At 38.4% G+C, this 27,710-nt stretch overlaps 1 protein-coding gene across 2 annotated transcripts in view; it reads left to right on the top strand.

The window, feature by feature from the left end:
• The first annotated feature begins 8,440 nt into the window (after positions 1–8,440).
• Positions 8,441–27,710, top strand: part of ADSS1 (adenylosuccinate synthase 1) — a 32,089-nt gene continuing 12,819 nt past the window's right edge. Inside the window, exons 1-7 of one of the 2 annotated variants that reach the window (XM_058162858.1) lie at positions 8,441–8,706; positions 15,846–15,948; positions 19,819–19,881; positions 21,021–21,071; positions 21,745–21,811; positions 26,592–26,699; positions 27,025–27,106. In XM_058162858.1, coding sequence (XP_058018841.1) covers positions 8,494–8,706; positions 15,846–15,948; positions 19,819–19,881; positions 21,021–21,071; positions 21,745–21,811; positions 26,592–26,699; positions 27,025–27,106 — 687 coding nt within the window. In that variant the 5' untranslated portion in view covers positions 8,441–8,493. Of the gene's footprint in view, positions 8,707–15,845; positions 15,949–19,076; positions 19,140–19,818; positions 19,882–21,020; positions 21,072–21,744; positions 21,812–26,591; positions 26,700–27,024; positions 27,107–27,710 lie in introns of both variants that reach the window. The other variant, XM_058162857.1, reaches the window with a different exon arrangement.

The raw sequence follows: 27,710 nt of genomic DNA, 5'->3' as shown, positions 1-27,710 counted from the left end.
TCACAGACTGACTAGCCCTATGGCTTAAAGAGTTTCACTCATAACCAAGCGTTCATCTTTCCCTTAAGCATGAATTGTGATCAAGTGGCCCAGGAATTTTGAAGAAGGTTATTTTGTTCGGTTCAAGTAAAAATATGGGGATTAATTAAAGTTTAACTTGTATACGATACTCAATAATCAGTGGGGCTCCTTTTTTTAAAGAACTGGTTAGAAAAACAATATTTTAGCAAGTTATGAGCACAAAATGTTCCATTGGTTAAAAAAAGCTTTATTGAAATACAATATTCTTTGTCTTTGCATTTACTCACATACTCATTTCTTCAATCACTCATCTGCCTCTCACAACATCTGAGTAGAGAAGCTCCACTGGAGTCTTTTATTTTGGGTCTTTTTTATAATCTTACCAATTCCTGGGCTATCTGCCCTTCATAATGGTGATTTACACATTGCTACTTTAAATGTTTGCCTCGTCAAACCAACATCCTCATTCTTCCAGGATCTGTTTCTCTAACCCCAGGAGTTTGTTTTCCTATTCTCCAAAATTTGATATACCAAGTCTTTGCTAAGATGAGGAAGTGTGTCTTTTTTCCCCCCAGGTAATGGTGTCTGGAATTCTTTTTCATTGACGCTGACTCTTCATTTAAATTTTGTCACTGACTTTTTTTCTCACTCCTCCCTGCCTTTCTGGGCTAAGCTGATATAACAGCAATAGCACTTAGAATTATATACCATTCCATAGTGCAGGGATGTCAAATTCAAGGTCTGCAAGCCGGATCCAGCCCAAGGTACTTAGATCTGGCCTGCAGAGCCACCCTGGAAACAGTGAAGGACCAGCCCACAGTGGCTCTGCCAGCAAAAATGGAGCTCCATTTTCTCTGACAGAGGGTTGCAGGAGGCTATGTGCGGTCATCCTGAGCTCCACTTTTACTGGCAGAGGGTTGCAAGAAGCCGTCATAGCCAAAAATGGAGCTCAAAAGCCCATTTTCACTGGCAGAGTACTCAGGCCACCACAGGTGCCACTGACATGAGTGACATTGAGCTGGCCACACCCACCCTGGCCATGCCTACCCCAGCTCCCCAAGGTCAAATACAACCATGATGTGGCCCTCAATGAAAGCAAGTTTGACACCCCTGACATAATGCTTTAGTTTACAGCACTCTCTGAACGATTTATATGTTTTCCAGTTTAGTAATGAACTATTGTTTCTTTTGTTGCACAGTGTCACAATGCTGGGGGTTTTTGCCTGAAGCTGAGTTTTTCCTCCCTCAGAATGAATTATACGGGACAGTGTGCTGCATTTGCTCTTTTTCTTTAATCTACATGTAAAGATTAGATCTTATTTGACCCCTATTCCTCATCTTTTTTCTTATATTTTTATTTTTTTTCTCGTTCTTTACTTTTATGAAAGAAAGTACACAGCACCCAAAGTACCATCAAGAAAATCCACATAAGTTGTAGAGAAGAAACCCCTTTTTAACAGTGCTATATATCCAAATAATTATATGGCCAATAAAGAATTAACATCTATGTTGCCTATTAAGATGACTTTCTATGGCTCAAGACAAGGAATATTCACACTGACTGCTTTCTGCTTAGAAACTACACTCTCCTCTAGCTCATGTATGTACATGAAAAGTAGTCTATGGTTGGGCAAGAGCTCTTCATAGAAAAAGACTTTCCGTCCTACTTATAGACGGTAAAACAGTTTTATCCTACCTTATCACTAATTCCATCACATGCAAGCATTTTCCATGATGCGGCTTCATTCATTCATTCATTCTACTAGTCCTGCTCTTACTTCAGTCACAAGGTTAATCCGTATTTATTTAGTGATTAAGTAACACCATAACTGATTAGATATAGGAAAACAGCCATGAACAAAGAATGGCTGTATTTGTAGAATATTCATAGAATATATTAAACATTCCAATCCAACACCTCACAAAATGATATAACTTTACCGAACTAGGCCAGTGAGGTATAAGTCAACAACAGCATGCACAGATTTAATAGTTTGTGCTTTCTAAAGCTCTTTTGCTGCCAGAGGACTAGGAGAGAAGCTTTAGCTGCTTTGTACTCAAGTATCAGCACAAAGGAAGGGAAGAGGAAAGACACAGCTTCAGGCAAAACAAAAAAACAAAGAAAAACAGCATTGTTACACTGTGCAACAGAAGAAACAATACTTCATTACTAAACTGGGAAAACATGAAATAAACACATGTATTCTGGCAGGTATGTGAATGAATTTGTACAAGTGCTAGATTATTTAACCTTGGTTTGTTTTTAAGTCATAATTGGCTGAGTTGGCATATTAAGCAATGTCATCTTTTATGGGCAACTGTGCTTCGGTTTACAAACATGCTACAGTTAAGTCAAATTGCATTGTAATTTGGGATGGTGGGAATTAGGTCAATATACACTTATAACTGAATGTAGCACATGAAGGGAAAACTGCATCAAAGCTAAATATATTTGCTCAATGTTGACTTAGAGTGATATATCAGTCAACTTTAGATTGATAAACAAAACAAACCATAGCTTAATAAACAACAGATATAGTGAAAGGCGAAGCATCAACCGCTTATCTGTTTGCTTTATAATGACTGAGTTCATACCACATGATAACTATAATATGAAATACTTGTTTATGGCTTAGTATGTAAATTCAGCCTGGGCAATTTGTAGTTTATGATTTACAGCTTAATATGTTGGGGGAACCCAGCTCACTGGGTAATATTTAATAAGCCAGTATTATAAAGGTATCTGATCATGTTATATTGCACACAGACAATATGTCTCCTCAAAGGCACCTAAAGAAAAGAATATCATTTTCACTGCACTTGAATGTATGCAATAGAGTAAAATAAACAAGTGGCAACTACATCTGCTCTTGAAAGTTGCGGATTATGCCTTGCAGAGATAAAAGCTGAATAAAGCATGGTTAGCAGAAATGAGTATGGCTCTATATCTTCTCGTTTTAAATTTAATATGTAATCTCACACTCCTCATCCCAACCTATCTTCCAAACAAAGGAAACGATTCTGAAGGGAAGAGATTCAACTCTTTAGAATACAAATGCCTTTATTTATTGTGGCAAGTGTACGTTATTCTATGCAGAATAGCCTCTGTCAGTAGACAGGCAAGACTTCTGTTCTGGGCCATTAATCTGAAGGAAAGAGTCTAGTAAAAGTGTACCATCTAGCGGTGAAAGGAAGACAAACATTTTGCACTCTGTCTCAAATATTCTTCTCGTTGATCGGCTGTTTGAGGGACTGCCTCACTCTATTTCCATTAGAACCAGCAGGAAGGACAAGTTCCAGGTCCCATCTATTCAGGAATGCTGTCTGGCAAGGCCCAGAAAGGGGTTTTTTCTGTTGTGGCCCCTGCCCTTTGGAATATCATTCCCCCCAGAGATTAATTGTGCTAAATACTTAGCGATTTAAATTTTGGGGTAGGTGAAAAAGCCCCTTTGCAAAAGTAAAAGTGCCTCAAGGACCAAGTTCTTATCAGCTCCATGTCATACTTGGGGTGCCCCACATTTCTGGGCAATGCTAGATCAACTGTAATTTCTAGGTGATCTACAAGGAAAGTCCCCCAAACAGGTAGCAGTAATCCAGCCAGGAAGTAACTAGGTCACGAATGACCATGAGCCAGGTCTCCTGGTCGAGGTTATCAGTCATCCAGGAATATGCACAGTTGGCACACAAGATACACCCATCCCATCACAGACATGCTGTCATCTCTCTTTAACCAGGAGCTGCAAGTACAAGAGAACTCCCAAATTGTAACTCTGTCCAGAGTACAACCCTATTAACATTTCAATGCTTTTTTTCATGCCTTTTTTTCCATCTTAGTTTCATCCTCTGGACATGATCTGGTTTATCAACTCCCTTCCTAAAATGAGAAAGTACAGTGTTGATTAGTGATCCATAAAGATACCTAGAAGGTTTTCTTATATGTACTGCCCTACAATATAGGTCTCTCTCACATTTAATAAAAAATCATTGATTTTTTCCCTATCACAATAAATGATCAGCTTTTGCCAAATAGCGTACATTCAAAGTGACAATAAAGTTATTCTATTCTATTCTATTCTATTCTATTCTATTCTATTCTATTCTATTCTATTCTATTCTATTCTATTCTATTCTCTGTATACTACCTGATACCTCATTCTGTTTCCCTGTTCCAAAGCACAGGGGCGGCCGCTCGCTCACTCGAGGAGGGTCTCCCTGCTCCTGCGCACCCTCCTGGCCCTGCCACAGTTGGCCAGGGGGTTGCAAGAGGAGAAGGAGGGGGAGGAAGAGGATTCCCTGAAAGGAAGCCTCCACTGCGGCTGGTGCTCGTTCCTCAGTCAGCCTGGATTTCCAAAAAGCTGCCAAGAAGAAAGGAGTAGCAAAGAGCCAGAGAGGAAATCGCCGGATTGGCCCAACCTCAGCTTTCCGAGCGAGAGAGAAGGGACACAGAGACAGAAGGAGAGGGGTGGGGAGAGGGGGAGAGAGAGTGGAGGGGAGGGAGAGAGAGATACACAGATACAGAGAGAGAGAGAGAGGGAGGGAGGGAGGGAGGGAGAGGGAGAGAGATACAAAGAGGGGGAGACCAGCTGATGGGTGAGTGTTTTTGGCAAGGGCACTCCGGCTTTCTCTGAGCCTGACCCTGGGGTGGGCGGGCGGGTTCGGCAGGGCCAGCCCCCTTTTCCCACTGCCCTGAGCATCTTTCCTCCTCCAGTGGAGCAGTGCTGCCAGCGGCTTTCATTGAAAAGTGTCCTCCAGGTGGTGAAAGTCCCCATGCAAGTTTTAAAACCATGGCTGGGCACTGCGGGCCCATACCCCTTTCTGTCATCCTCTCTGCTCGGATCTCATTCCCACCCCACCAGCCCTCATGTTAGTGAGGCCAGCGTCGGTCGCAGCCTGGTCGGGCCAGTGTCTTGGGGTGGAGAGCAGGTTGTGCATCTCCCCAAGCAACCGAGGCATGCCCAGCACCAACAAGGGCCGGAAGAAACTCCAGCAACATCAGGTGCAGAATCAGCTCTGGTCTCTCCATCGCCTGCCGTCGTCCTTACCTTCTTAGGCCAAGCAAGGAGTGACTGGGAGGGGAAGGTGAGGGGCGGGGTGGGGCCAGCCAGTGGTGGGATCACCCATCAGGGAGCCACAGCAGAGGGCCCAAAGAGCTGCATGTGGCTTGAAAAAGATCCAACAATCTGGTGAGCGACGCCCTCTCCAGAGAACGGGTAGTAAAAAAATGCTAATTTTTTTTAAAAAAAAAGTTCCGAAGATCGCATGTTGCTCATCTGATCTTTGGAACTTTTTTTTTTTTTTACTTTTTAGGCATTTTTTTTACAACCTATTCATCCAAATAGGTTGTAAAAAAATGCTTTTAAAAGGTAAAAAAAGAGGCTCTGACAATCACAGCTGAGCCTGCCTGATCGTCAGAGCCTTTTTTTAACTTTTAAAAGCATTTTTTTACAATCTATTCACCTGAATAGGTTGTAAAAAAATGCTTTTAAAAGTAAAAAAAAAAAATTGCGCACCACAGCTGATCACACGCACACCCCAGAGCTGTTCTACCTACCCCATGCCTCCTTTTGGCATGCACTGTGCCTGCGCACGCATAGCATGCATGCGCAGCCAGCAAACCGGAAGTAAACTGGTTCAGATTTCACCACTGGTGAAGCCCTTCAAATAATACAGACAATCTAAAAATCTAGTATTATATCTATGTTTTTGAAGAAATGGTGTTGGATTCTCAGGAATGAGTCAGCAATTAGGTGGTGTCATCATAATAGGATGAAGGTACAGCAGTGATTTTTCAGATGTCTATGAATTTCAAGCAACCAGTCTTTTTCTGTGACATCTCTAACAGACTATACACTACCAGTCTTGCTTTATTGATCTTGAAACTTTGTACCTTTATTCCTCTGTCTACACCAGTGGTACTTGGGATCCCTGACAGAAGCCAATGTTTCTATGACACTCACATGCTTACCTATTCTTAATGGCTTATTCAATTAATATAGTTTGGGGAATCTGCCTGACAAGACAGCTAGTCCCTGGGATTACATACAATATTTTAAATCATAAACCATTGGACTGAGCAGGGCACCCTAAAGGAAAAGGATTTTAAAAAAAAGTCAAGATAACAGCTGTGACCATGTGATTGAATCTATCCAGTGGTGGGATTCAAATAATTTAACAACTGGTTCTCTGCCTTAATGATTTCTTCCAACAACCAGTTCGGCAAACTGCTCGGAATGTTAACTGGTTCTCCCGAAGTGGTGCGAACTGGCTGAATCCCACCACTGAATCTATCCCCCCCCCTTTAAAAATGTATTACATGGTTGTGGGGACCATCTTGGCTTTTTATTTTTTTTTCCTGGGGATGACCTGAGTTCATGCAACATGAGAAGACAGAATGTAGTTTATAGTTTTGGGTGTCATGCAAACACAGCCAACAACGGTATCTACAAGCTGTACAGTAAGTTGCTCAGCCATGTGGATTGAGAAGTTGTTAAAAGTTGCTTCCTTTAACCCAGAGCGATAGTTATCCAGACAACCCATGAAGAAACCCAAGCATCATCAAATGATGCACATGCCATTACTTGTCCCCCATGTGGCTGCCATGTAAGGCTTCTCCCTCAGATGCAACAGTCCTGCCATGTTGACTCCCTTAGAATTATATTTTAACATTTGCAACCATTTTTTCCAATGAACATTCTGAAAGCTTTAAAAATCCCTAAGAAGTCCTTCATTTTCATTATCCCCATCCCTAGCCTGAAGCGCTCTCTATGTGTATGTGTATGCGTATACGTTCTCGACTTACAACAGTTCATTTAGTGACCAAAGTTGCAATGGCACTGAAAAAAGTGTCTTATGACCATTTTTCACACTTATGACGGTTGCAGCATCCCCATGGTCATGTGATTTACATTTTGATGCTTGACAGCTGACTCCCATTTATGACGGTTGCAGTGTCCTGAGATCATGTGATCAACCTTCTGAAAAGGAAAGTCAATGGGGAAACCAGATTCACTTAGCAACCAGATTCATTTAAGAACTGCATTGATTCACTTAATAAATGTGGCATGAAAGATCGTAGAATGGAGCAAACTCACTTAACAAATTTCTTACTTAGCAACATAAATTTTGGGCTCAGTTGTGATCATAAATTGAGGACTACCTGTACTATTATTTTTTTTGAAAATTTTGTTTTATTTTATACACAAACACACACATAATACATCGGTCATTCCTTCCATGTGACATGTCGGTGTTTTCTCCATATCTTCATCTTATTGTTGTTTTTTCTGTCTTCATTCATGCTTAATCTATTACAACATTTCTCCAAAAATATACTATTCTAATTATACCATTTTCTTATATAACTATTAATTAGTTTATATATATCTCTTTTCCAGCCAATGGTAAAATTGATCCCATATCTTAAAATATTCTGAATCCTCTCTTTCTTTAATTATCAAAGTTAATCTATTCATTTCTGCACATTCTAAAAAAAAATTAAATTTCTTCTAAGGGTATTTTTTCTACTTTCCAATCCTTGCAGCTGTTATTACATCTATAATCAAATAAATATTTCTTTGCTAATTTTTTCTGGAAGGATACCCAATAGGAACAGCTCCGATTTTAAATCAATATGTTGTATCATTTCTTCTAACCATATCTTAATTTTATTCCAATAGTTTTTAGCTTCTGGGCATGTCCACCATAATAAGATCCTGATAACTGGTGACTTTTCCAATTAGCTGATTTATCTTTAAACATTTTTGCCAGTTTCTCAGGGAGCATATGCCATCTATAAAATATTTTATATTGATTTTCTTTATATGCTGTGGACATTGTTAATTTGTAATTCCTTTCCCATAACTGTTGCCATTTATCTAGATCAATTGAACATCCAAAGTTCCGCCCAGGCTATCATTGTTTCCTTTACTAGTTCTTCCTCTTGTTCAATACCCAATAAAAAGTTATAATTTTTTAAAATTAATTTATCCTCTGTTCCCATGTATATCCTATCCTGGACTACTTGTACTCTGTGTGTGTCTGTCTGTGTGTATCATACACATCAATCTCCCTCAAGGCGTGTATGCTGTTTCTATTCTTGTAAACCTTTCACCTCTATCGCCTACAGTAATTACTATGCAACTCGCGCGCGGGCGCGTGCATCCTTATACAGCCACAGGTTGAACAAGTTGCCCCCACGAGGCCTGCAGCCGCCCCTCGCTTTCCCCGCGGATTCCCCCTTCCCATCATTTCAATTACACGTCTATCGTTGCAAACCCAATTCCCACCCTCGCCATGCAAGTCCACGACACCCACGAGCGAGGGCAAGAGCGAGTTCTGTCCCTCCCGGCCTACGTCAAAGCGCTGGCTGCGCTCTGGTTGGCTCCCGGTGTCCTTAAAAGGCGAGGAGCGAGCTGGGGAGAGTGCGCGAGTGGCTGCTTGAAGCTGCCTCGTAGGAGCGACCTGTTTGCCGCGATGTCGGGCACCCGGGCGGCTGTGGCAGCTTCCAACGATCGCGCCTCTCGCCCTGCCGCCGGCGCTGCTCTCGGCGTCGGTCTGAAGCGGCTGCGAAGCGAGCCGGGCGGCAACCGCGTGACGGTAGTGCTGGGCGCTCAGTGGGGCGACGAAGGGAAAGGGAAAGTGGTAGATCTCCTCGCCACCGAAGCCGACCTCGTCTGTAGGTGCCAGGTGAGTAAGGGCTGCCCCGGGACAGCAACGGTAGCAGCCCGACCGGTCTCGTTGTCTGCTACACTGGAGCCAATTTCGCCGCTCGTTTTTGCCGCTGTGGCTTTTAGGATGCACTTGTTCACCTGCGCAGGTGAAACGTTTGGTCCCTGGAATGTTTGAACACTGGTGTGGATTAAGGTGCAATGAAAAAATAAAGAAACAAGGGCATAGTGAAATATTGGTAATTAAATATTGCTTCTCTGTTCTGATTCTTCTTGTTTCTTTTATTTCAACATTTTATTTAAAATTTGGTTTTAAAATTTCCTCCACATTGTTAATGCATCCTTCCCCTGCTGTTGCTCTTCAAAATATTGGATCAGGTAGCCTGTCATTTCCAGCTATGTTACCAGTTCTGAGTTGTAATTGTACACCAGAGAGAAATGGATTGCCTGGCTGATGGGCCTAATGTGTGTTTTCTTAAACTTTCTGGTAATTTTTCCCCTTTCACTAGGTAGTATTTTCTGTTTTGTTCTATCCTGGCTCAAGTGCTAGTTTTGTTCAAAATTTACTTCATTATTATTTTTTCCCTCTTTTTTTCCTATCTTTGACTTCTGTCATTTCTCTGCAACTAACATTTCTTTTGGACTTTCTTGTAATCTTCATAGCAGCCTTGTGAAGTGGGCTAGTCTGAAAATGTACCATTAGTCTAAGGCTACCTCTGCACATAATGCACTCCCATAATTTGAACTAAGTTCATTTATTCTTGTTTTTGTAAATTACTTCCTTTTTTGTCTTTTGCTTCTGATGCATGTCTTTCTTACCCATGTCTAGAATGAAGCTACAGTAGAAAAGGAGGGAGGCTTTTTAAGACTGGCTACAGACTAAATGCCATCTGGGAAGTGGAGGGGAAAACAGTTCTGGGTTATAAATAGAAATAGCTGAGCCTTGCTGACAAATGACATAAGATCTGGAAGTACAGACAAGCATGATGAAGCTACCAAAACTGTGTGCGTCTGGAGAGAGGCGCATATGCCGGGGTGTCTGGTGACGGTTGTCTGCAAGAAAGGTTGAAGGTGAGCAGAGGAGCACAGTGGAGATTTATTAGGTGTTGCTTTAGACTCATCAACTTCATGCTTCTATGCTGTGGTACATTATTTGAAGCCAACTTTGATCACTTGATCAACGTTGGGTGTGGGAAGTATGTCTCTTTGTGAGCCCTTGGATCTTAAGGATTATATAAGTGTAGCCCCAGAGGGATGCTGTTTCAGTTTGTTCTGCAGCCCCAGAGGAACAGTTTGTCTCAGACTGGCTTCATACAATGTGCTAAACCAAACCAAATACATTTTACTGCAGATTGGTGTAGTTTGTAAGCAGTAGCTTATGGCAAGACCTAGTATGAATGTATTCTTTTGTGGTTGAACAAAATGTGACTTGGCATAACGTGTGAATCCAGGCTTGATATAGTCTGCCTCATTGTGAAAATGAAGAGTGTATACCAAACTGAGCAGTTTGGTATAATTGTGGGAGAAAGATTAAAGGTAAAGAACTGAACTCACATATCTTCTTGCATAGTTTCTCATATGATCATTTTTCACCATCATTAAAACAAAAGAGTGCAAAGTACCAAAGCAGACAGTGTATGTGTAGGTGGGTAATAAGGCAGGACTTCAAATAATAAACATGACTAAATTTCATCTAGTTCTGCATTCATTCTGCTTTAAATTAATTGCAGGTTCTCATAAGTAAGTTAAATTTATTTTATTTTATTGTTTTAAGATCTAAAGCAGTTGTTCTGGAATTATTCTAAGGAACTGTATGAATAAACTAGTTCAGTCTTTCACCACCCAGCAACATATCCTACAATATACCTAAAGATGGAAAACAGCTTTTCTACCTATTTTCTTCTATTCAAATTAGATACATGAAATATCTGCTTATATTCTAGAGATTGGTTCAGAATGTGAAGCTACCATGTGGCGGTAGAGTTGTAAAACAGCATATGGAGAAAGTAGTTGAACATTTTCTTCTGTGCTTTGACTGCCATGAAAATTGCCAGCAATTCTGTAGTTGTAAAGAAAAGTTAGCATACACAGCAACTTCCAGGGCAACATTACAAGATTGTATTAAAAAAGAAGAGAGCACCTAGTAACCTTGGGTGATCTCAAAAGTTAACAGGGTCAGCCCTGGTTAGTACTTGTTCAAAGACAGACATGAAACACCAGGGCTGTAGGATAGACCAGAAAGTAGAAACTGTCCCAGCAGAAGGCAATGACAACCACATTCCTATTTCTGACAAGACAAAAAACCCCATGGTCCATCTGTGTAAGTCACTAAGAGTCATGCACAATGCATTTCATGTACAATCTGCTCTTGATCTGTGTTTTTTTAGATAGCTGTACTAAAACAGGGATGGGGAACTTGAGTATTGGGAACCATCCTTTTTTTTTTTTTTGAGGGGGAGCTGAGAGCTGGCGATGTGGCAAAATAGGTGGGATTGAAGGTGTAATGACCAAGTGTGGAATTGGGGGGGGGGAGAGGAGAGGGTTGTTGGTTGTCTACCTTAACATTTTCAGCAAGAAGGAAGATTCCAGTTATAAAATTTAGGTGATACATCATTGGGCTTTGGGATTCACTTTTAATTGCTTTAAGTCAGGGGTGCAAAAGTGATTCTTTTGAAAAATAGAAGTCTTTGCCAAGCAGGAAATCAGAAAGATAACTTCTGGCTAACATTCTGTTTAAAGATATGCTGTTTTAAATGCAGATTATTAACCTAGCAGGTTTGAAAAGTGGTATGCATGATAACTGTTTTAAAAAAAACTACACTTCAGATGGAGGGAAACTGCTGGTACAAATGAAATTTAATAATTGTGATTCAATTGTTTATCTAATGTAGTGTTACCTACTCCCTCAAATAATTTTAACATTTCTTGTGTTGATTTTTCTTTCTGGAACATTTCAAATAGCTCCAGAAAGAAATATCAACACAAGAGAACAGTGTTGAACAAAGTTAAAATTCCTAAATCTTGTAGGCTAACAGTAAAGATAACCCACTTAGTCTACAGCTATAATCCAGTCTTTTGAGTTCCATATTTGCTTAGTGTAGAACTCATTGCTGAATGAGTGCATTTACTTGATAAATCTGATTGATCATAGTTGGGCTTTCTCTTTATTAAGGAGACTGAAGTTTTAGGTTTTGGCTTTGGCTTTCTGAGGGTCATCTGTTTGACCAATGCGGGAATAGAATGATGAGCTGATATGGCTCAGTTCCTATAACAGTACTATAATTACATATAAAAGCTTTTTAATGATTTTCCAGAATCTCCAATCTTAAACTGACATGGCCTTATACAGAATGAATCAGAGTAGTAAAGAATTGGGAAAGGGCATGGCAGTATGGGAGCAGGTATGAAGTAGTGATGATGACTGTGATTAAAAAAAACATACGTTTCAAGCTTTTGTCTTTGGATGTAGGAACCTGAATTTTGTTAGTAAAACTAGAATGACTAAACACTTTGAGTAACATACTACATTTTAAACATTCTTATTTATTATGACCTGCCTTTACTTCAAAGTCTCAGAGGTTTCTACTTGTGTTAGTCACATGTGGATTCTTTCTAGTCCTCAGATGTAGTGAGAGATAACGATTAGTGAATTTTACGACTGAGTAGGAAATTATTTCACCACCAAGTCCAATAGATTCTTGACAGCTTACAAAATCCAATGCAGAGTTGAAACAATTAAAAACAAGATAGCTTAGATTAAAAATAGCCACAATAAACTATGATAATAAACACAATAAACACATAAGGGTACAGTGGCTCAGGGGCTAGGATGTTGAGCTTGTCGATCGAAAGGTCAGCAGCTCGGTGGTTTGAATCCCTAGTGCTGCGGTGTAACGGAGTGAGCTCCCGTTACTTGTCCCAGCTTTTGCCAATCTAGCAGTTTCGAAAGCACGTAAAAATGCGAGTAGAAAAAATAGGGACCACCTTTGGTGGGAAGGTAGCAGCGTTCCGTGCGCCTTTGGCGTTGAGTCATGCCGGCCACATGACCACGGAGACGTCTTCGGACAGCGCTGGCTCTTCGGCTTTGAAATGGAGATGAGCACCGCCCCCTAGAGTCGGGAACGACTAGCACGAGGGGAACCTTTACCTTTACCTAAACTATGACACAGCAGTCTCCCTCACCCCCAAATACATCAACCCCAGGTTTGGGAACAGAACCAGGTTTTAAGTGTTTTTCAGGATCCCAGGAGAATGGGCGCCATCCATACTGCTGACAGAATGCTGTTGCAGAGAGCAGGAGCAGCAGCAGAGAAGGCTGAAATCTGAAAAATAATAGAAATTCATATCCCAGTCCTTTATTTGAAAATTGTGCATTTCACACAATGCACAACATTCAAAGTTAGATTGGAATAATAGGCAACATTGTGAGATGTAGAGGTTTTGAACAAAGTCACAACTTCTGATTGGAAGTTGTGTGTTGTGCCTGACCATGACCAGCAAGGTAGCTAGGATGGTATGTATAAGCACTAATACAGGCGAGATACAAATCAAATACATAAATGTTTTGTACAAACATGTACACATGCTGCCATAATTGCACATGTACCATTTGCAATCCATAAAGTTTTGCCCACATTTTATGGGGATTAAGATTACAACAATAAATGTGAATAAGATGATTTATTTCACCTGCTGCTTTTTAAAAGCCAAGTAAACTGATACAAAATAGAAACTTATAGACCTAGCATCTGTTAAGCACCTGCTTGCGCTAAGAGAAAAAAAATGGTGACATTGCTATTTTAAACTTGGTTTTCTCCTTGGGTACTTATAAAATTGCAGCAGGATCACCCGTATTCTATGAAAAGGTCAAGTTTAAAATTACCAAACCACTGTCAGAAAACAAGATTGGTTTCCTAGACTCTTGTTTGTACTTCAAGCTCAGCTATGGGTTAAATAAATAAATACAATATAAATCTGGTGTTCTGTGTAACAGATGAATCAGTCAACTAAGTACAAATGGCATTTGTTTAATCTTTTTCCTTGCTTTCTAAGATTTGCAGGTAATTTAATAGCAAAATGTAATTACTTTGGCTCTTTAGTTCTCTAAGAAAGTAGAAGTCGACAGTCGTATTAATACTGCTATAACGTCAGAAAAGTAATTTTTTTTGCAGCAGTTTTGTTAATGTCTTTTACCCCTTGTGCTACTGCTGTAGCAGACATGAAATTATGGGGAAGAAAACAAATAAGAGCTTTTAAGTAAATCCTAAGTATTTTATCAGAATAATCTTTTGATCTCACATGCAGATATAGAAGACACGAAAGACCCAACTTATGAAATCAATCTGTGTAACAGTGAACAAATCCCCTGGGCCATTTGCAGGTTGATTTAAAACTAGCCACAGCTAAGTTCAGATCTAGGTGGTTTTGCAGCTTTTAACCATTTAGGTTTAACATTGACATTATTGTTCTGAGCTGATAGATCCTGCAAGCCAGGTCTTTGGAGCTTTTTATTTATTGTATTTATTTATTTATTTTGTCAAATACATATTAAATAATATATATAAGTATAAGCATGAATTGAATACATAAAATGAATACAACTAAAGGGAACATTAGGACAGGGACGATAGGCACGCTGGTGCTCTTATGCACGCCCCTTACAGATCTCTTAGGAATGGGGTGAGGTCAACGGTAGACAGTCTTAGGTCTTTTTGATGAAAAGTAGTCACTATGGACCTCAGTTAAATATTTAGGTGCATCACACTTTGCTCAAATAAACTGTTAAAAGAAATATTTAACAGGAATTTTCTTCTCTCTCAAGGTTAATGGTAACACTATAAGGCCATGGCCTGATTTGTAGTTTACAGGACACAGTTACGCCCTGGCAATGCCTGTTTTTCCATGATACAGTACTATTCTCATCTTGTCCCAATCCATGGATGAAATAACCTTTAATTATCACAAGGTGTCCTGTTTTTAAATACTATTTTCTTCCTTAAGCCATCACTGCTGTACCACAGCTTCAGGGTGGTAAAATCTGTAATGCTGTGTTACAACTAATCTTGAAGCTGAAATAAGCTAACTTCTTGTGAATGTGATCAAGTATGTGTTTGGGGATATTACTGCTTTATTACCATATTAATTTGAATTTCATTTAAGATCAATAAATTCTAAAATGTGAGCATAGGTCAGCCTCCATTGTAGCCATTCTCTTTTCATCAGTCAGAAAATAAAAGGTATCAAGCATTTAGTTGTTTGTGGTTTCCCCTTCAATTGTCAGTTTCAATCACTATAATAGAAAAATATAAAAGAGTGAGTTTGGTCCAGTCTAGTGGTAAAGGCACCAGGCTAGAAACCAGGAGACCGAGAGGCCTTAGACATAAAAGTGTCTGGGTGACTTTGGACCAGTTACTCTCTCTCAGCCCAACTCTCCTCACAAAGTTGTTGTTGTAAGGAAAATAGGAGGAGAGGATTAGATATGTTCACCACCTTGAGTTATTTATAAATATAGTAAAGGTGGCATATAAATAAATAAAAATAAACAATGGCCACAAGTTACAAATCTGGTTGCCCAACAGCTAATTAGTTGGTTTCAATTTATAGTAGAAGCGAGAAGCTAGTTGCACAGTCTCTTTTCTGTCTGGAACTATTTTCACCCTATTACTGTGTTTCTCCGAAAATAAGACCCTGTCTTATATTTTTTTGAACCCCAAAATAAGCGCTTAGTCTTATTTTTGGGGAGGTCTTATTATTTTGGGGCACGTGGAGCAAGATGGGGCTCCTCTTGCCATCTTACCTGATTTCCAGCTCTGCGTTTAAATATTTTTGAGGATGACTTATTTTCGGGGTGAGGCTTATCTTAGTGCATGTGCTCAAAAGTCCGATTGGGCTTATTATCTTATATTGTCTTATTATATAATATATTATATTGTCTTATTTTCGGAAAAACAGGGTACTATCCATATATCTTCATATTATTCAAGAAACCTGGGCAATGCTCAAATGATGAATGAAGGAAGAATAGACAAGGAGCCTAAGACATAATATCTATATCTGCTGTAGCACCACAGCAATTTTTTTTCTGCTGGCAGTAGATACATTCTTTACCAATACTAATCAGTGAAAAATTACTTAAGTATCTTATTTTATTTTTGGTAGGGTGGAAATAATGCAGGTCATACTGTCGTTGTTGATGGGAAGGAATACGATTTTCACCTCTTTCCTAGTGGTATAATTAATCCTAAGGCTGTTTCTTTTATTGGTAAGTATTCCATTCAAACTCATAAAATCCAAATATAAATTTATCCTTTACTTCAGCAACATTTATGTGTTATCTATTTCAGTGTGGAGGAATAAGTCTGACTGAGTTTAAATTAAAGATAAAACAACCTTTGCATTATCTTGTTTCATTTTCAGATTTTTTTTTATAAAATTATTTTTTATTTCCATTTTCCAACATCATATTTATGTATAAACTATTATCCATCATTAATCATTAATTTTTATTTATTACTGATTCGGGCCTGCCCTACTGCCACTTCCTTTCTTCACAACCTCCCTCTACCCTCTACTACTTTCCCCTCCTTCATCTCCTTCACTTTACTACTTCCTCTCCTCCTTCTCCACTCCTCCCTTCTTCCACTCTTTCTAACCTTCTTATTCCCCTCCTCCTTCTCAACTCTTTCCTACCTACTTTCTTCCCTCCTTCTACTCCTCTCTCCCTTTCTTTCTGAAATGGCAGTTGGGCAGCCCCAATATCATTTCAAGTTTTAATTTCATATCTTCAATCATTACTGTACATTAATAACCAATCCATGTATCATTTCCCCCCCTCCTCCCCCCTTCGCCCCCCGGACTTCCCAAAGCAAATACCGGGTATTATGACCAACAATCACAAGCTAAAGTATACAAAATATACATAAACTCCCACCCCTCAAAACTTTAAATCCCCTCACAATAAAAATAAAGAGATAAGAAAGTATAATAAAAAAGAAAAAAGAAAAGGAACAATACCAATACTATCTTCCCTTCACATATTACTTCTTCTTACAGTCCATTTTTAAAATTAGTCCATCTTCTCAAATTCAAATTTTTTCATTTTCAGATTTTGAGGAAACTCTGACCTTATATCTATGTCTTTTCAGTAAAAGAAATGAAGAAATGGTTTAAGATTCAGCACAAGTGATTGAATTTTTTAATGTCCAGAAGAACACAGAACTCCCGCTTTATGTCTAATTTTCATACATTTTTAGTTACATTTTGCCATTACAGGAGAAGTGATCTCTTCTAAGCCAGTTGCCCCAGATCTGGACCCAAGTGATGGCACTATTAGGTGCGTTGGCCTCCAGCTGCTGCTGGTAAATGCCAGGTCAGTGTAGAATAAGACTGTGTCCATCTACAATATTGTGGTGGATGAATTTATTGATCTGGCATGTGTTGCTAAGACCAAATTAGGCAATGACAGGATATAGTACTATCAAAAATATTCTCAGCTAAGTTGCAAGTCCTATAGTAACTGCAGCACATTGATCCGGTAGAAGGGATAGTACAGAGATTTTCTCAATACAGTACCAAAGAAAATTGCCTTGAAGGTGACTAGCTACAAATGCTTATATGTTGAATTGGGCCATAGAGATAAGCAAGCTAGGAGTCCAGCAGTAACCTGCATGAGTTTCTGGATGTCATCTCAAGGTCATCTGCAGCTCCTAAAATTGGTCATCTAGGGAATGGTTGTCAAACTCATGGCGTCATGTTGCTGACACGTGACATTTCATGACGTTTTCCCCGTTTACGGAGCTGGGATGGGCGTGGCCTGCCTGAGATGCATCCGGCTCGCGTACCACTAGTTTGACACCCCTGATCTAGGGGGACTTCAATCTTTTTGTCCTGGGAGAGGAATCTATAGTTTATAAATTTATGGGCTCCCTGGCAACCATGGACCTGTTCCATGTAATCTTGGCTACAGTATCCATGAATGGGCATGTACTGATATGTTTGGTCTTGTGTTTGGAGCAGATGAGACATAATCTGGACATGAAGGACTGTGATGCACCTGCAGTTGCCACATCTCATTGCTGGCTTATTTTATACTTGGATTTCCACGATGTAACCTAAACAAACATTGGGGAGGGCAAGCTATCCTCTTTGCTGATCTCAAGAAGCTGAAAGTTTAGTTTAGATTCTCTTAGGAATCTTTCTATCATAGGAGAGAATGAGTGGTGGTACTGGTATCTGGAAAAGATGTTGGGAGACTGGGTCAAGAAATACTACTAAGAGGATGGTCTGGTAAGATACAGCATAGTCCACAAGTGGTTTGAGACCTTGCAATGTCTCACTTTGAGAGTTACAAGATTGATGTCAGTCTTGTGGGGAAAACAATATAGAAATTGCAACAGGCTGAGCTAATTCTACTTTATTGTAAAGCTATCATCCAAGTCTGAAAATACATGTCTCACCACATCTCCTTTATAGCCCAAGAAACTAGGGAGAATCCCTTCTGAGCCTCTTGCCCTGCCCACTCTCCAATTGTGGGTTATGCTATTTCTTATCTGACCATTCCTTTGACAACATCTCTTGATCCAGTCTCCCAGGGTCTTTCCCACATACCATCAAAAAGGAGGAGATACTGGATTAAGCTGGCTTCAAGTCATAGAAAACATCAGAAAGACTTCTAGAGGAATGGAGATTCAGATTAAATTGGAGTAGACAATAAATGGCTGTTGAAGATGGACTGTTAGTTATGGGACACAGAAAAGTTGGCTGGTAAGCCTAAAATAGCCTGCTTAGTGTTAATACTGCTGAAAGCTCATTAGCTCCAGAGTGGTTCAACGTCCACAAAGCAATCTGGGGAAGTACACTAAAGACCAGAAAAAGATGAATGGAACTGGGGGACAGTCACTCAACCAATACAGAGGGTATCCAATGAGCGTGGCAGAATGTGCCAAAAGGTAAATCAAAGCCTTCAAATTAGAGAAAGGGCAGCTGCCAGATTGTCTGAGACAGGAGTCTCCAACCTTGGCAACTTTAAGACTTGTGGACTTCAGCTCCCAACTTCTGGGAGTTGAAGTCCACAAGTCTTAAAGTTGCCAAGTTTGGAGGCCCTTGGTTTGAGAGACACAGAAAAAAAACTTTACTGTTGAACTCCTTAACCCTTCCTTAGAGGAGAAGGCAGAGAGAGACAGCAAAGTGAATCCTTATAATATGGATCCTAACTCAATAGTCCATTCTCTAATAACTCTATTTAAAACTTTAATTAGAAAAGCTGGAAAAACCCAATCTGTTGCAAATACTTCTGATATAAGAATAACTGTATTTGCCTAATGCTTATCCTTTTAAGGATGATATCTGATGTCTTGCTTTTACAGCAAAAATTTTGTGTATACCTTTTAGGTAATGGTGTGGTTATCCATTTACCTGGCTTATTTGAAGAAGCTGAAAAAAATGAGAAGAAAGGTTTGTACCTAATATTTTTCTTTAAAAAGAAGGGCTTGTTATAAATAGTGGCACTCACCCTTATTTTAAAAGGCCATTTTAACGTTCTGAAAACAGAGAAAATAGACCTACCTCAGTTATTGTGGACAAGAGGTTAAGGCTGAAAAAAATATATATCAAGAGATGGCAAATGTCTTTCCTTGAAAGACACTTTTAGTGACTTTAAATGCGTCCCTGATGGTGAGCAGCCTTTGGCCTATGAGGGTGTGATATTGGCCTCTGCATGCCACACTTTGAGTATTGTTGCTTTACGAGCACGGTTTTCCATCCTGGGTAACTGGCATGAAGGGTTAGTTGGGGAATTCTGGGAGTTGAAGTCTACAATTCTTAAAGTTGCCAAGTTTGGAGGCCCATGGTTTGAGAGTCACAGAAAAAAAACTTTACTGTTGAACTCCTTAACCCTTCCTTAGAGGAGAAGGCAGAGAGAGACAGCAAAGTGAATCCTTATAATATGGATCCTAACTCAATAGTCCATTCTCTAATAACTCTATTTAAAACTTTAATTAGAAAAGCTGGAAAAACCCAATCTGTTGCAAATACTTCTGATATAAGAATAACTGTATTTGCCTAATGCTTATCCTTTTAAGGATGATATCTGATGTCTTGCTTTTACAGCAAAAATTTTGTGTATACCTTTTAGGTAATGGTGTGGTTATCCATTTACCTGGCTTATTTGAAGAAGCTGAAAAAAATGAGAAGAAAGGTTTGTACCTAATATTTTTCTTTAAAAAGAAGGGCTTGTTATAAATAGTGGCACTCACCCTTATTTTAAAAGGCCATTTTAACGTTCTGAAAACAGAGAAAATAGACCTACCTCAGTTATTGTGGACAAGAGGTTAAGGCTGAAAAATATATATCAAGAGATGGCAAATGTCTTTCCTTGAAAGACACTTTTAGTGACTTTAAATGCGTCCCTGATGGTGAGCAGGCTTTGGCCTATGAGGGTGTGATATTGGCCTCTGCATGCCACACTTTGAGTATTGTTGCTTTACGAGCACGGTTTTCCATCCTGGGTAACTGGCATGAAGGGTTAGTTGGGGAATTCTGGGAGTTGAAGTCCACAAGTCTTAAAGTTGCCAAGTTTGGAGGCCCTTGGTTTGAGACACAGAAAAAACTTTACTGTTGAACTCCTTAACCCTTCCTTAGAGGAGAAGGCAGAGAGACAGCAAAGTGAATCCTTATAATATGGATCCTAACTCAATAGTCCATTCTCTAATAACTCTATTTAAAACTTTAATTAGAAAAGCTGAAAAATATAAAAGAAATTGAAAGAAGCTTATTAATCTTTTGCAGCAAATACAAGTATGATTGCAAAGTTATCTCTTACTCTATGATTACAAAAAGCATTTTCAATTACCCAATCTTTTCTAATCATGAAAACTACAAGTCATAAATGTATTTTTCTTTAAAAAGAAGGGCTTGTTATAAATAGTGGCACTCACCCTTATTTTAAAAGGCCATTTTAACGTTCTGAAAACAGAGAAAATAGACCTACCTCAGTTATTGTGGACAAGAGGTTAAGGCTGAAAAAAATATATATCAAGAGATGGCAAATGTCTTTCCTTGAAAGACACTTTTAGTGACTTTAAATGCGTCCCTGATGGTGAGCAGGCTTTGGCCTATGAGGGTGTGATATTGGCCTCTGCATGCCACACTTTGAGTATTGTTGCTTTACGAGCACGGTTTTCCATCCTGGGTAACTGGCATGAAGGGTTAGTTGGGGAATTCTGGGAGTTGAAGTCCATCTTTACATCTTCAAGTTTCCAGTTGAGAGAGACTGCTGTAGATTGTTCAAGCCTCTATAGCCACATTCTTCTCACTGCTACACATTTCTTCTGATAGGATTAAAAGACTGGGAGAAAAGACTTATAATATCAGACAGAGCACATCTTGGTAAGTAGCATTCAGAGAAAAAAAAACAAATACAACTTTTACATATTGTTGTTAATGTTATTTGTACTGGAAAGAATTCATATTTTTGTATAAATTTTATTAAGTTTTAACAAAAACATAAAAACTAACACAAACTAATACAGCATAAAGAGAACAAAGAGAAAGAAAAAAGAAAGTGCAGAAAAAATATAAAAAGAAATTGAAAGAAGCTTATTAATCTTTTGCAGCAAATACAAGTATGATTGCAAAGTTATCTCTTACTCTATGATTACAAAAAAGCATTTTCAATTACCCAATCTTTTTCTAATCATGAAAACTACAAGTCATAAATGTATTTTTCTTTTTTTTGCAAAAAGTCTACAAGAGCTTTCCAGTTAGCCATAAATATAGATACTGTCTTTTCTCTAATTAAAAAGGGTAATTTAGCAAGCTTCATATTTTTGTCTATGAACAAATAATTCTTATTTTAACATATTTGATACAACAGATGGTAAATTAAAATTGTTTTGACATGGGCAATTTCTTTATTTTGAAGCATGATGCTGCTAATAATTGCACCAGCTTGATTCCTTCATTGTTAGAACATTAAAAGCATAATTGTATGAAATATTTGAAAATCAAACCTTGTTTTATCTCCCTCAAATCTTCATGCGGCTTTTCCTCTGCTATGCAGTGTTTGATTTTCACCAAGCAGTTGATGGTCTTCAAGAAGTACAGCGTCAAGTACAAGAGGGGAAAAAGTAATTATATATCTTGGTATACTTGAATTCTGCTACTAGATGTGGCATTAAGTCTGGAAAGAAAACATATAAAATGTGATGTAATGCAACGATCCTGTTACTTTTTTGGCTGTTCTTGCTTAAAATACGAACTTACACAGCATGCACACACAAATGAGTTTCAGATGTGCAAGAGTCACAAATTGTATAAGAACACTCTGATCCAGTCATGCATATGTGACTGTGCTTGTATAAAAGGGATGCATCAACAAAAGCTGTACCTCTATACAGCTGGTATCTACTCTGAAGAAAATAAATACGTTTTACAAGTGGTACATGATGAGGCAGATCAGGTGGTGAGGTGTTTATTACGTGGAGTAATTAAATGCCAATCCATGTCTGATGCCCATATTTATTTATCTTGCTGCCTTCTTCCTATCTATACATGGGGCTCTGTTATAGAATCTGCACTTTAGAATATGGCAGCTCTTCACGACACAGCACATAAATAGAAATCTTGCTGTTATCTCTTTGTGAGAATGATGAAGCTATGGGAACACTGACTGATGTAAAATTTAGACAATGAATCATATATATTATGTTTCCTGAGGCAAATTTAGTGACATAGCATTACCGCCCAGATTACGTGTGAGAATCTCTTCAGGTTCGTTCAGTTATACAACTCCCACTGCTGAATTAGTATTACAGTAAGATTGCAAAAGCTGAACAATGAACAAAAAGGCACCTTTGTATTAAGGATTTGGATTCTAAAAGTATTTTGAACTGCCAGAATCAGCCTCAGATGTTATTAAGGTTAATTATGAGGTGACATGTGATAACAAAAGAATCATGGAGTAGAAAAATCTCTTTTATTATTAAAGCCAGGTTACGCTGGTGAGTATTTACCGATACACTAAGAATCAATCCTTACACTGTATCAGAACTGCATAGAGTAGGGAGGAAATCAGTTCTGAGTAAAAGATAGTTCATACTCAAGTAATTATTGGTAAACTTTTCCAATATTTTGGGAAAAGACAGTATAGTTATTGACATGCTTTTTTTCCTTCCAGCTGACCACAGTCACGTCTCTGTGCTGGAGGTTATATTTGATAGGTCACTGAGCTGGAAAATGATACCCAGTTAATCTATTTAGAACAACTCTGAAAAATCTGGCAGTGAAGTAGTGAAAGGAAGCATCTTCATAGCAACCTTGGCACACAGTAGAGTATGGAAAAGTACTTGTACATGTGTAGCTTTCTGGTCCAGTTCAATTAATCAGTGTGTAGTAATAGAGCTACTGCTGGATTCCCTAAAAGAAAGACATTGTGATCTTTGAGATGTTCAGAACTTCCCAAACATAGATGACTAAAGTTTAGAGGATGCACAGTCGAGAGGGATAATGCCTTGCAAACACAATATATCAGTCAGTAACCTTAAAGAAACGGTCATTGGGAGCATTATACCTTTCCAATTATATTTGTTGTTTACCTGGGTTGCCTTTTGCCTGAGAATCTTCAGGTTCGTTCAGTTATACAACTCCACTGCTGAATTAGTATTACAGTAAGATTGCAAAAGCTGAACAATGAACAAAAAGGCACCTTTGTATTAAGGATTTGGATTCTAAAAGTATTTTGAACTGCCAGAATCAGCCTCAGATGTTATTAAGGTTAATTATGAGGTGACATGTGATAACAAAAGAATCATGGAGTAGAAAAATCTCTTTTATTATTAAAGCCAGGTTACGCTGGTGAGTATTTACAGATACACTAAGAATCAATCCTTACACTGCATCAGAACTGCATAGAGTAGGAGGAAATCAGTTCTGAGTAAAAGATAGTTCATACTCAAGTAATTATTGGTAAACTTTTCCAATATTTTGGGAAAAGACAGTATAGTTATTGACATGCTTTTTTTCCTTCCAGCTGACCACAGTCACGTCTCTGTGCTGGAGGTTATATTTGATAGGTCACTGAGCTGGAAAATGATACCCAGTTAATCTATTTAGAACAACTCTGAAAAATCTGGCAGTGAAGTAGTGAAAGGAAGCATCTTCATAGCAACCTTGGCACACAGTAGAGTATGGAAAAGTACTTGTACATGTGTAGCTTTCTGGTCCAGTTCAATTAATCAGTGTGTAGTAATAGAGCTACTGCTGGATTCCCTAAAAGAAAGACATTGTGATCTTTGAGATGTTCAGAACTTCCCAAACATAGATGACTAAAGTTTAGAGGATGCACAGTCGAGAGGGATAATGCCTTGCAAACACAATATATCAGTCAGTAACCTTAAAGAAACGGTCATTGGGAGCATTATACCTTTCCAATTATATTTGTTGTTTACCTGGGTTGCCTTTTGCCTGAGAATCTTCAGGTTCGTTCAGTTATACAACTCCCACTGCTGAATTAGTATTACAGTAAGATTGCAAAAGCTGAACAATGAACAAAAAGGCACCTTTGTATTAAGGATTTGGATTCTAAAAGTATTTTGAACTGCCAGAATCAGCCTCAGATGTTATTAAGGTTAATTATGAGGTGACATGTGATAACAAAAGAATCATGGAGTAGAAAAATCTCTTTTATTATTAAAGCCAGGTTACGCTGGTGAGTATTTACCGATACACTAAGAATCAATCCTTACACTGTATCAGAACTGCATAGAGTAGGGAGGAAATCAGTTCTGAGTAAAAGATAGTTCATACTCAAGTAATTATTGGTAAACTTTTCCAATATTTTGGGAAAAGACAGTATAGTTATTGACATGCTTTTTTTCCTTCCAGCTGACCACAGTCACGTCTCTGTGCTGGAGGTTATATTTGATAGGTCACTGAGCTGGAAAATGATACCCAGTTAATCTATTTAGAACAACTCTGAAAAATCTGGCAGTGAAGTAGTGAAAGGAAGCATCTTCATAGCAACCTTGGCACACAGTAGAGTATGGAAAAGTACTTGTACATGTGTAGCTTTCTGGTCCAGTTCAATTAATCAGTGTGTAGTAATAGAGCTACTGCTGGATTCCCTAAAAGAAAGACATTGTGATCTTTGAGATGTTCAGAACTTCCCAAACATAGATGACTAAAGTTTAGAGGATGCACAGTCGAGAGGGATAATGCCTTGCAAACACAATATATCAGTCAGTAACCTTAAAGAAACGGTCATTGGGAGCATTATACCTTTCCAATTATATTTGTTGTTTACCTGGGTTGCCTTTTGCCTGAGAATCTTCAGGTTCGTTCAGTTATACAACTCCACTGCTGAATTAGTATTACAGTAAGATTGCAAAAGCTGAACAATGAACAAAAAGGCACCTTTGTATTAAGGATTTGGATTCTAAAAGTATTTTGAACTGCCAGAATCAGCCTCAGATGTTATTAAGGTTAATTATGAGGTGACATGTGATAACAAAAGAATCATGGAGTAGAAAAATCTCTTTTATTATTAAAGCCAGGTTACGCTGGTGAGTATTTACCGATACACTAAGAATCAATCCTTACACTGTATCAGAACTGCATAGAGTAGGAGGAAATCAGTTCTGAGTAAAAGATAGTTCATACTCAAGTAATTATTGGTAAACTTTTCCAATATTTTGGGAAAAGACAGTATAGTTATTGACATGCTTTTTTTCCTTCCAGCTGACCACAGTCACGTCTCTGTGCTGGAGGTTATATTTGATAGGTCACTGAGCTGGAAAATGATACCCAGTTAATCTATTTAGAACAACTCTGAAAAATCTGGCAGTGAAGTAGTGAAAGGAAGCATCTTCATAGCAACCTTGGCACACAGTAGAGTATGGAAAAGTACTTGTACATGTGTAGCTTTCTGGTCCAGTTCAATTAATCAGTGTGTAGTAATAGAGCTACTGCTGGATTCCCTAAAAGAAAGACATTGTGATCTTTGAGATGTTCAGAACTTCCCAAACATAGATGACTAAAGTTTAGAGGATGCACAGTCGAGAGGGATAATGCCTTGCAAACACAATATATCAGTCAGTAACCTTAAAGAAACGGTCATTGGGAGCATTATACCTTTCCAATTATATTTGTTGTTTACCTGGGTTGCCTTTTGCCTGAGAATCTTCAGAATATGAATGCCTGAGAATATATTTCCATTTGTATCATTTATTTAAAACATTTATATAACCTTTTCTTAAAGACAAAATTCCGTGAGGCTCACCATATAAAAATTAAACAATGTATGGAGCAATAAAACAAATTTAAAAAATAAAGATTAGTAAAACCAAAATAGAAAAATGTGGTGCCAAAATCACACTTTTAATTTTAAAGGGATAGCTACGTTCTTCCTCCTGGTTCCTGTAATCCCTTTAATTTGTTGCTACTTTTCAACTGGCGAGTTGAACTTTGACTTAAGTACCACTTTATTTCTTTTAAAGAGAAGTGAAGTTGGTAGTTGATGAAACAGGAGATAATGTTGTTATTCCAATTATACCAGCCTTCCCTAGTGTGTTGGATTTTGGCATCCAACTTGAGTTCCAAAATAATATTGTTCAGTGAGAGTCATCTGTGCAATCCATACAACTTTCTTCTATTGAAGTATGAAAAAGTAGGAAGCTTTTTTTCAAATTCTGTTTGATTTCTCAAAAAAACCACCCAAAACTATCTGTTCTGAATCTGAAAAGATCAAAGACCACATAAGCAATTTTTTTTTTCTAATGCATGCCTGCATGCACGCATATCCAGACTACTCATTTTAACCAAGTCCTATTACAAGACATTTGGAAATATCTGTACCACTAAATAACTGAATAGTTCAACAGTTGATTCCACTCAATTGTTTTTTTTCAATAGCATTGGCACGACAAAAAAAGGAATTGGACCAACTTATTCTTCCAAAGCTGCACGGACAGGACTTCGGATATGCGATCTTCTTTCAGACTTCAGTGAATTTTCATTAAGGTATTCTAGTTGACTGCACAGCAAGGAACCTCTTGGATGGGAACTTTTTGTATACTCTTAAGATACTGTACAGAAGGGAAAATATGTATGAATGTGCTCTGTGGGGAACTGTGCATATATTACTGAAAATGAACTGGATTTGGAGAAATATTTATTTCATTGACTTTAATAAGATAAATTCTGATTATCTTTGACACTTAAAAACCTGCTGTTTGAACATAAAACCTGGTCGTCATGCATTTTTCACCAAGTATTTTTTTGCCTGTGATTTGTAGGGAAAAATACCTATGTACAGTGTATGCTGCTAATTGTTGATGTTTTGCAGATTTAAAAATTTGGCCCACCAGTACAAGTCAATGTTTCCTTCTTTAGAAGTTGACATAGAAGGACAACTAAAAAAACTAAAGGTAAACCGCTAACATTCCCATCTTAAAACTTTGAATTTTAACAGAATAGATAAACCTAGATTGGATTATCTTTCCAGGAGAATGTCATGATTAATGATGATGGTGAAAACTTCTGAGATGACTAGAACTAGTGTCTTTATGACTGGAAAAACTCCTTCAGCTAAAGAAGACTTTATAACCTCTTGGACTCAGCTGAATATTTTTGTCCTATATGCAATTACAGGTAGTCCTCAACTTACAACCATAATTAAGTCCAAAATTTACGTTGCTAAGCAAAACATTTGTTAAGTGAATTTACCCCATTTTACGACCTTTCTTGCTACAGTTGTTAAGTGAATCATTGAAGTTGTTAAGTTAGTAAGATGGTTGTTAAGTGAATCTTCTTTATCCATTGACTTTGCTTGTCAGAAGGTAGCAAAATGTGATCACATGATCCCAGGACACTGCAACTGTCATAAATATGAGACAGTTGCCAACAATCCGAATTTTGATCACGTGACCATGGGAATGTTGCAACTGTTGTGTGAAAAATGGTCACAAGTCACTTTTTTCAGTGATGATGTAACTTTGAACGGTCACTAAATGAACTGTTGTAAGTCCAGGA

The sequence above is a fragment of the Ahaetulla prasina genome, chromosome 1, assembly GCF_028640845.1.
Source record: "Ahaetulla prasina isolate Xishuangbanna chromosome 1, ASM2864084v1, whole genome shotgun sequence".
Taxonomy (NCBI): Eukaryota; Metazoa; Chordata; class Lepidosauria; order Squamata; family Colubridae; genus Ahaetulla; species Ahaetulla prasina.
Note: the sequence above shows the minus strand (reverse complement) of the source record. Positions and strands in the feature narration are given on the sequence as shown.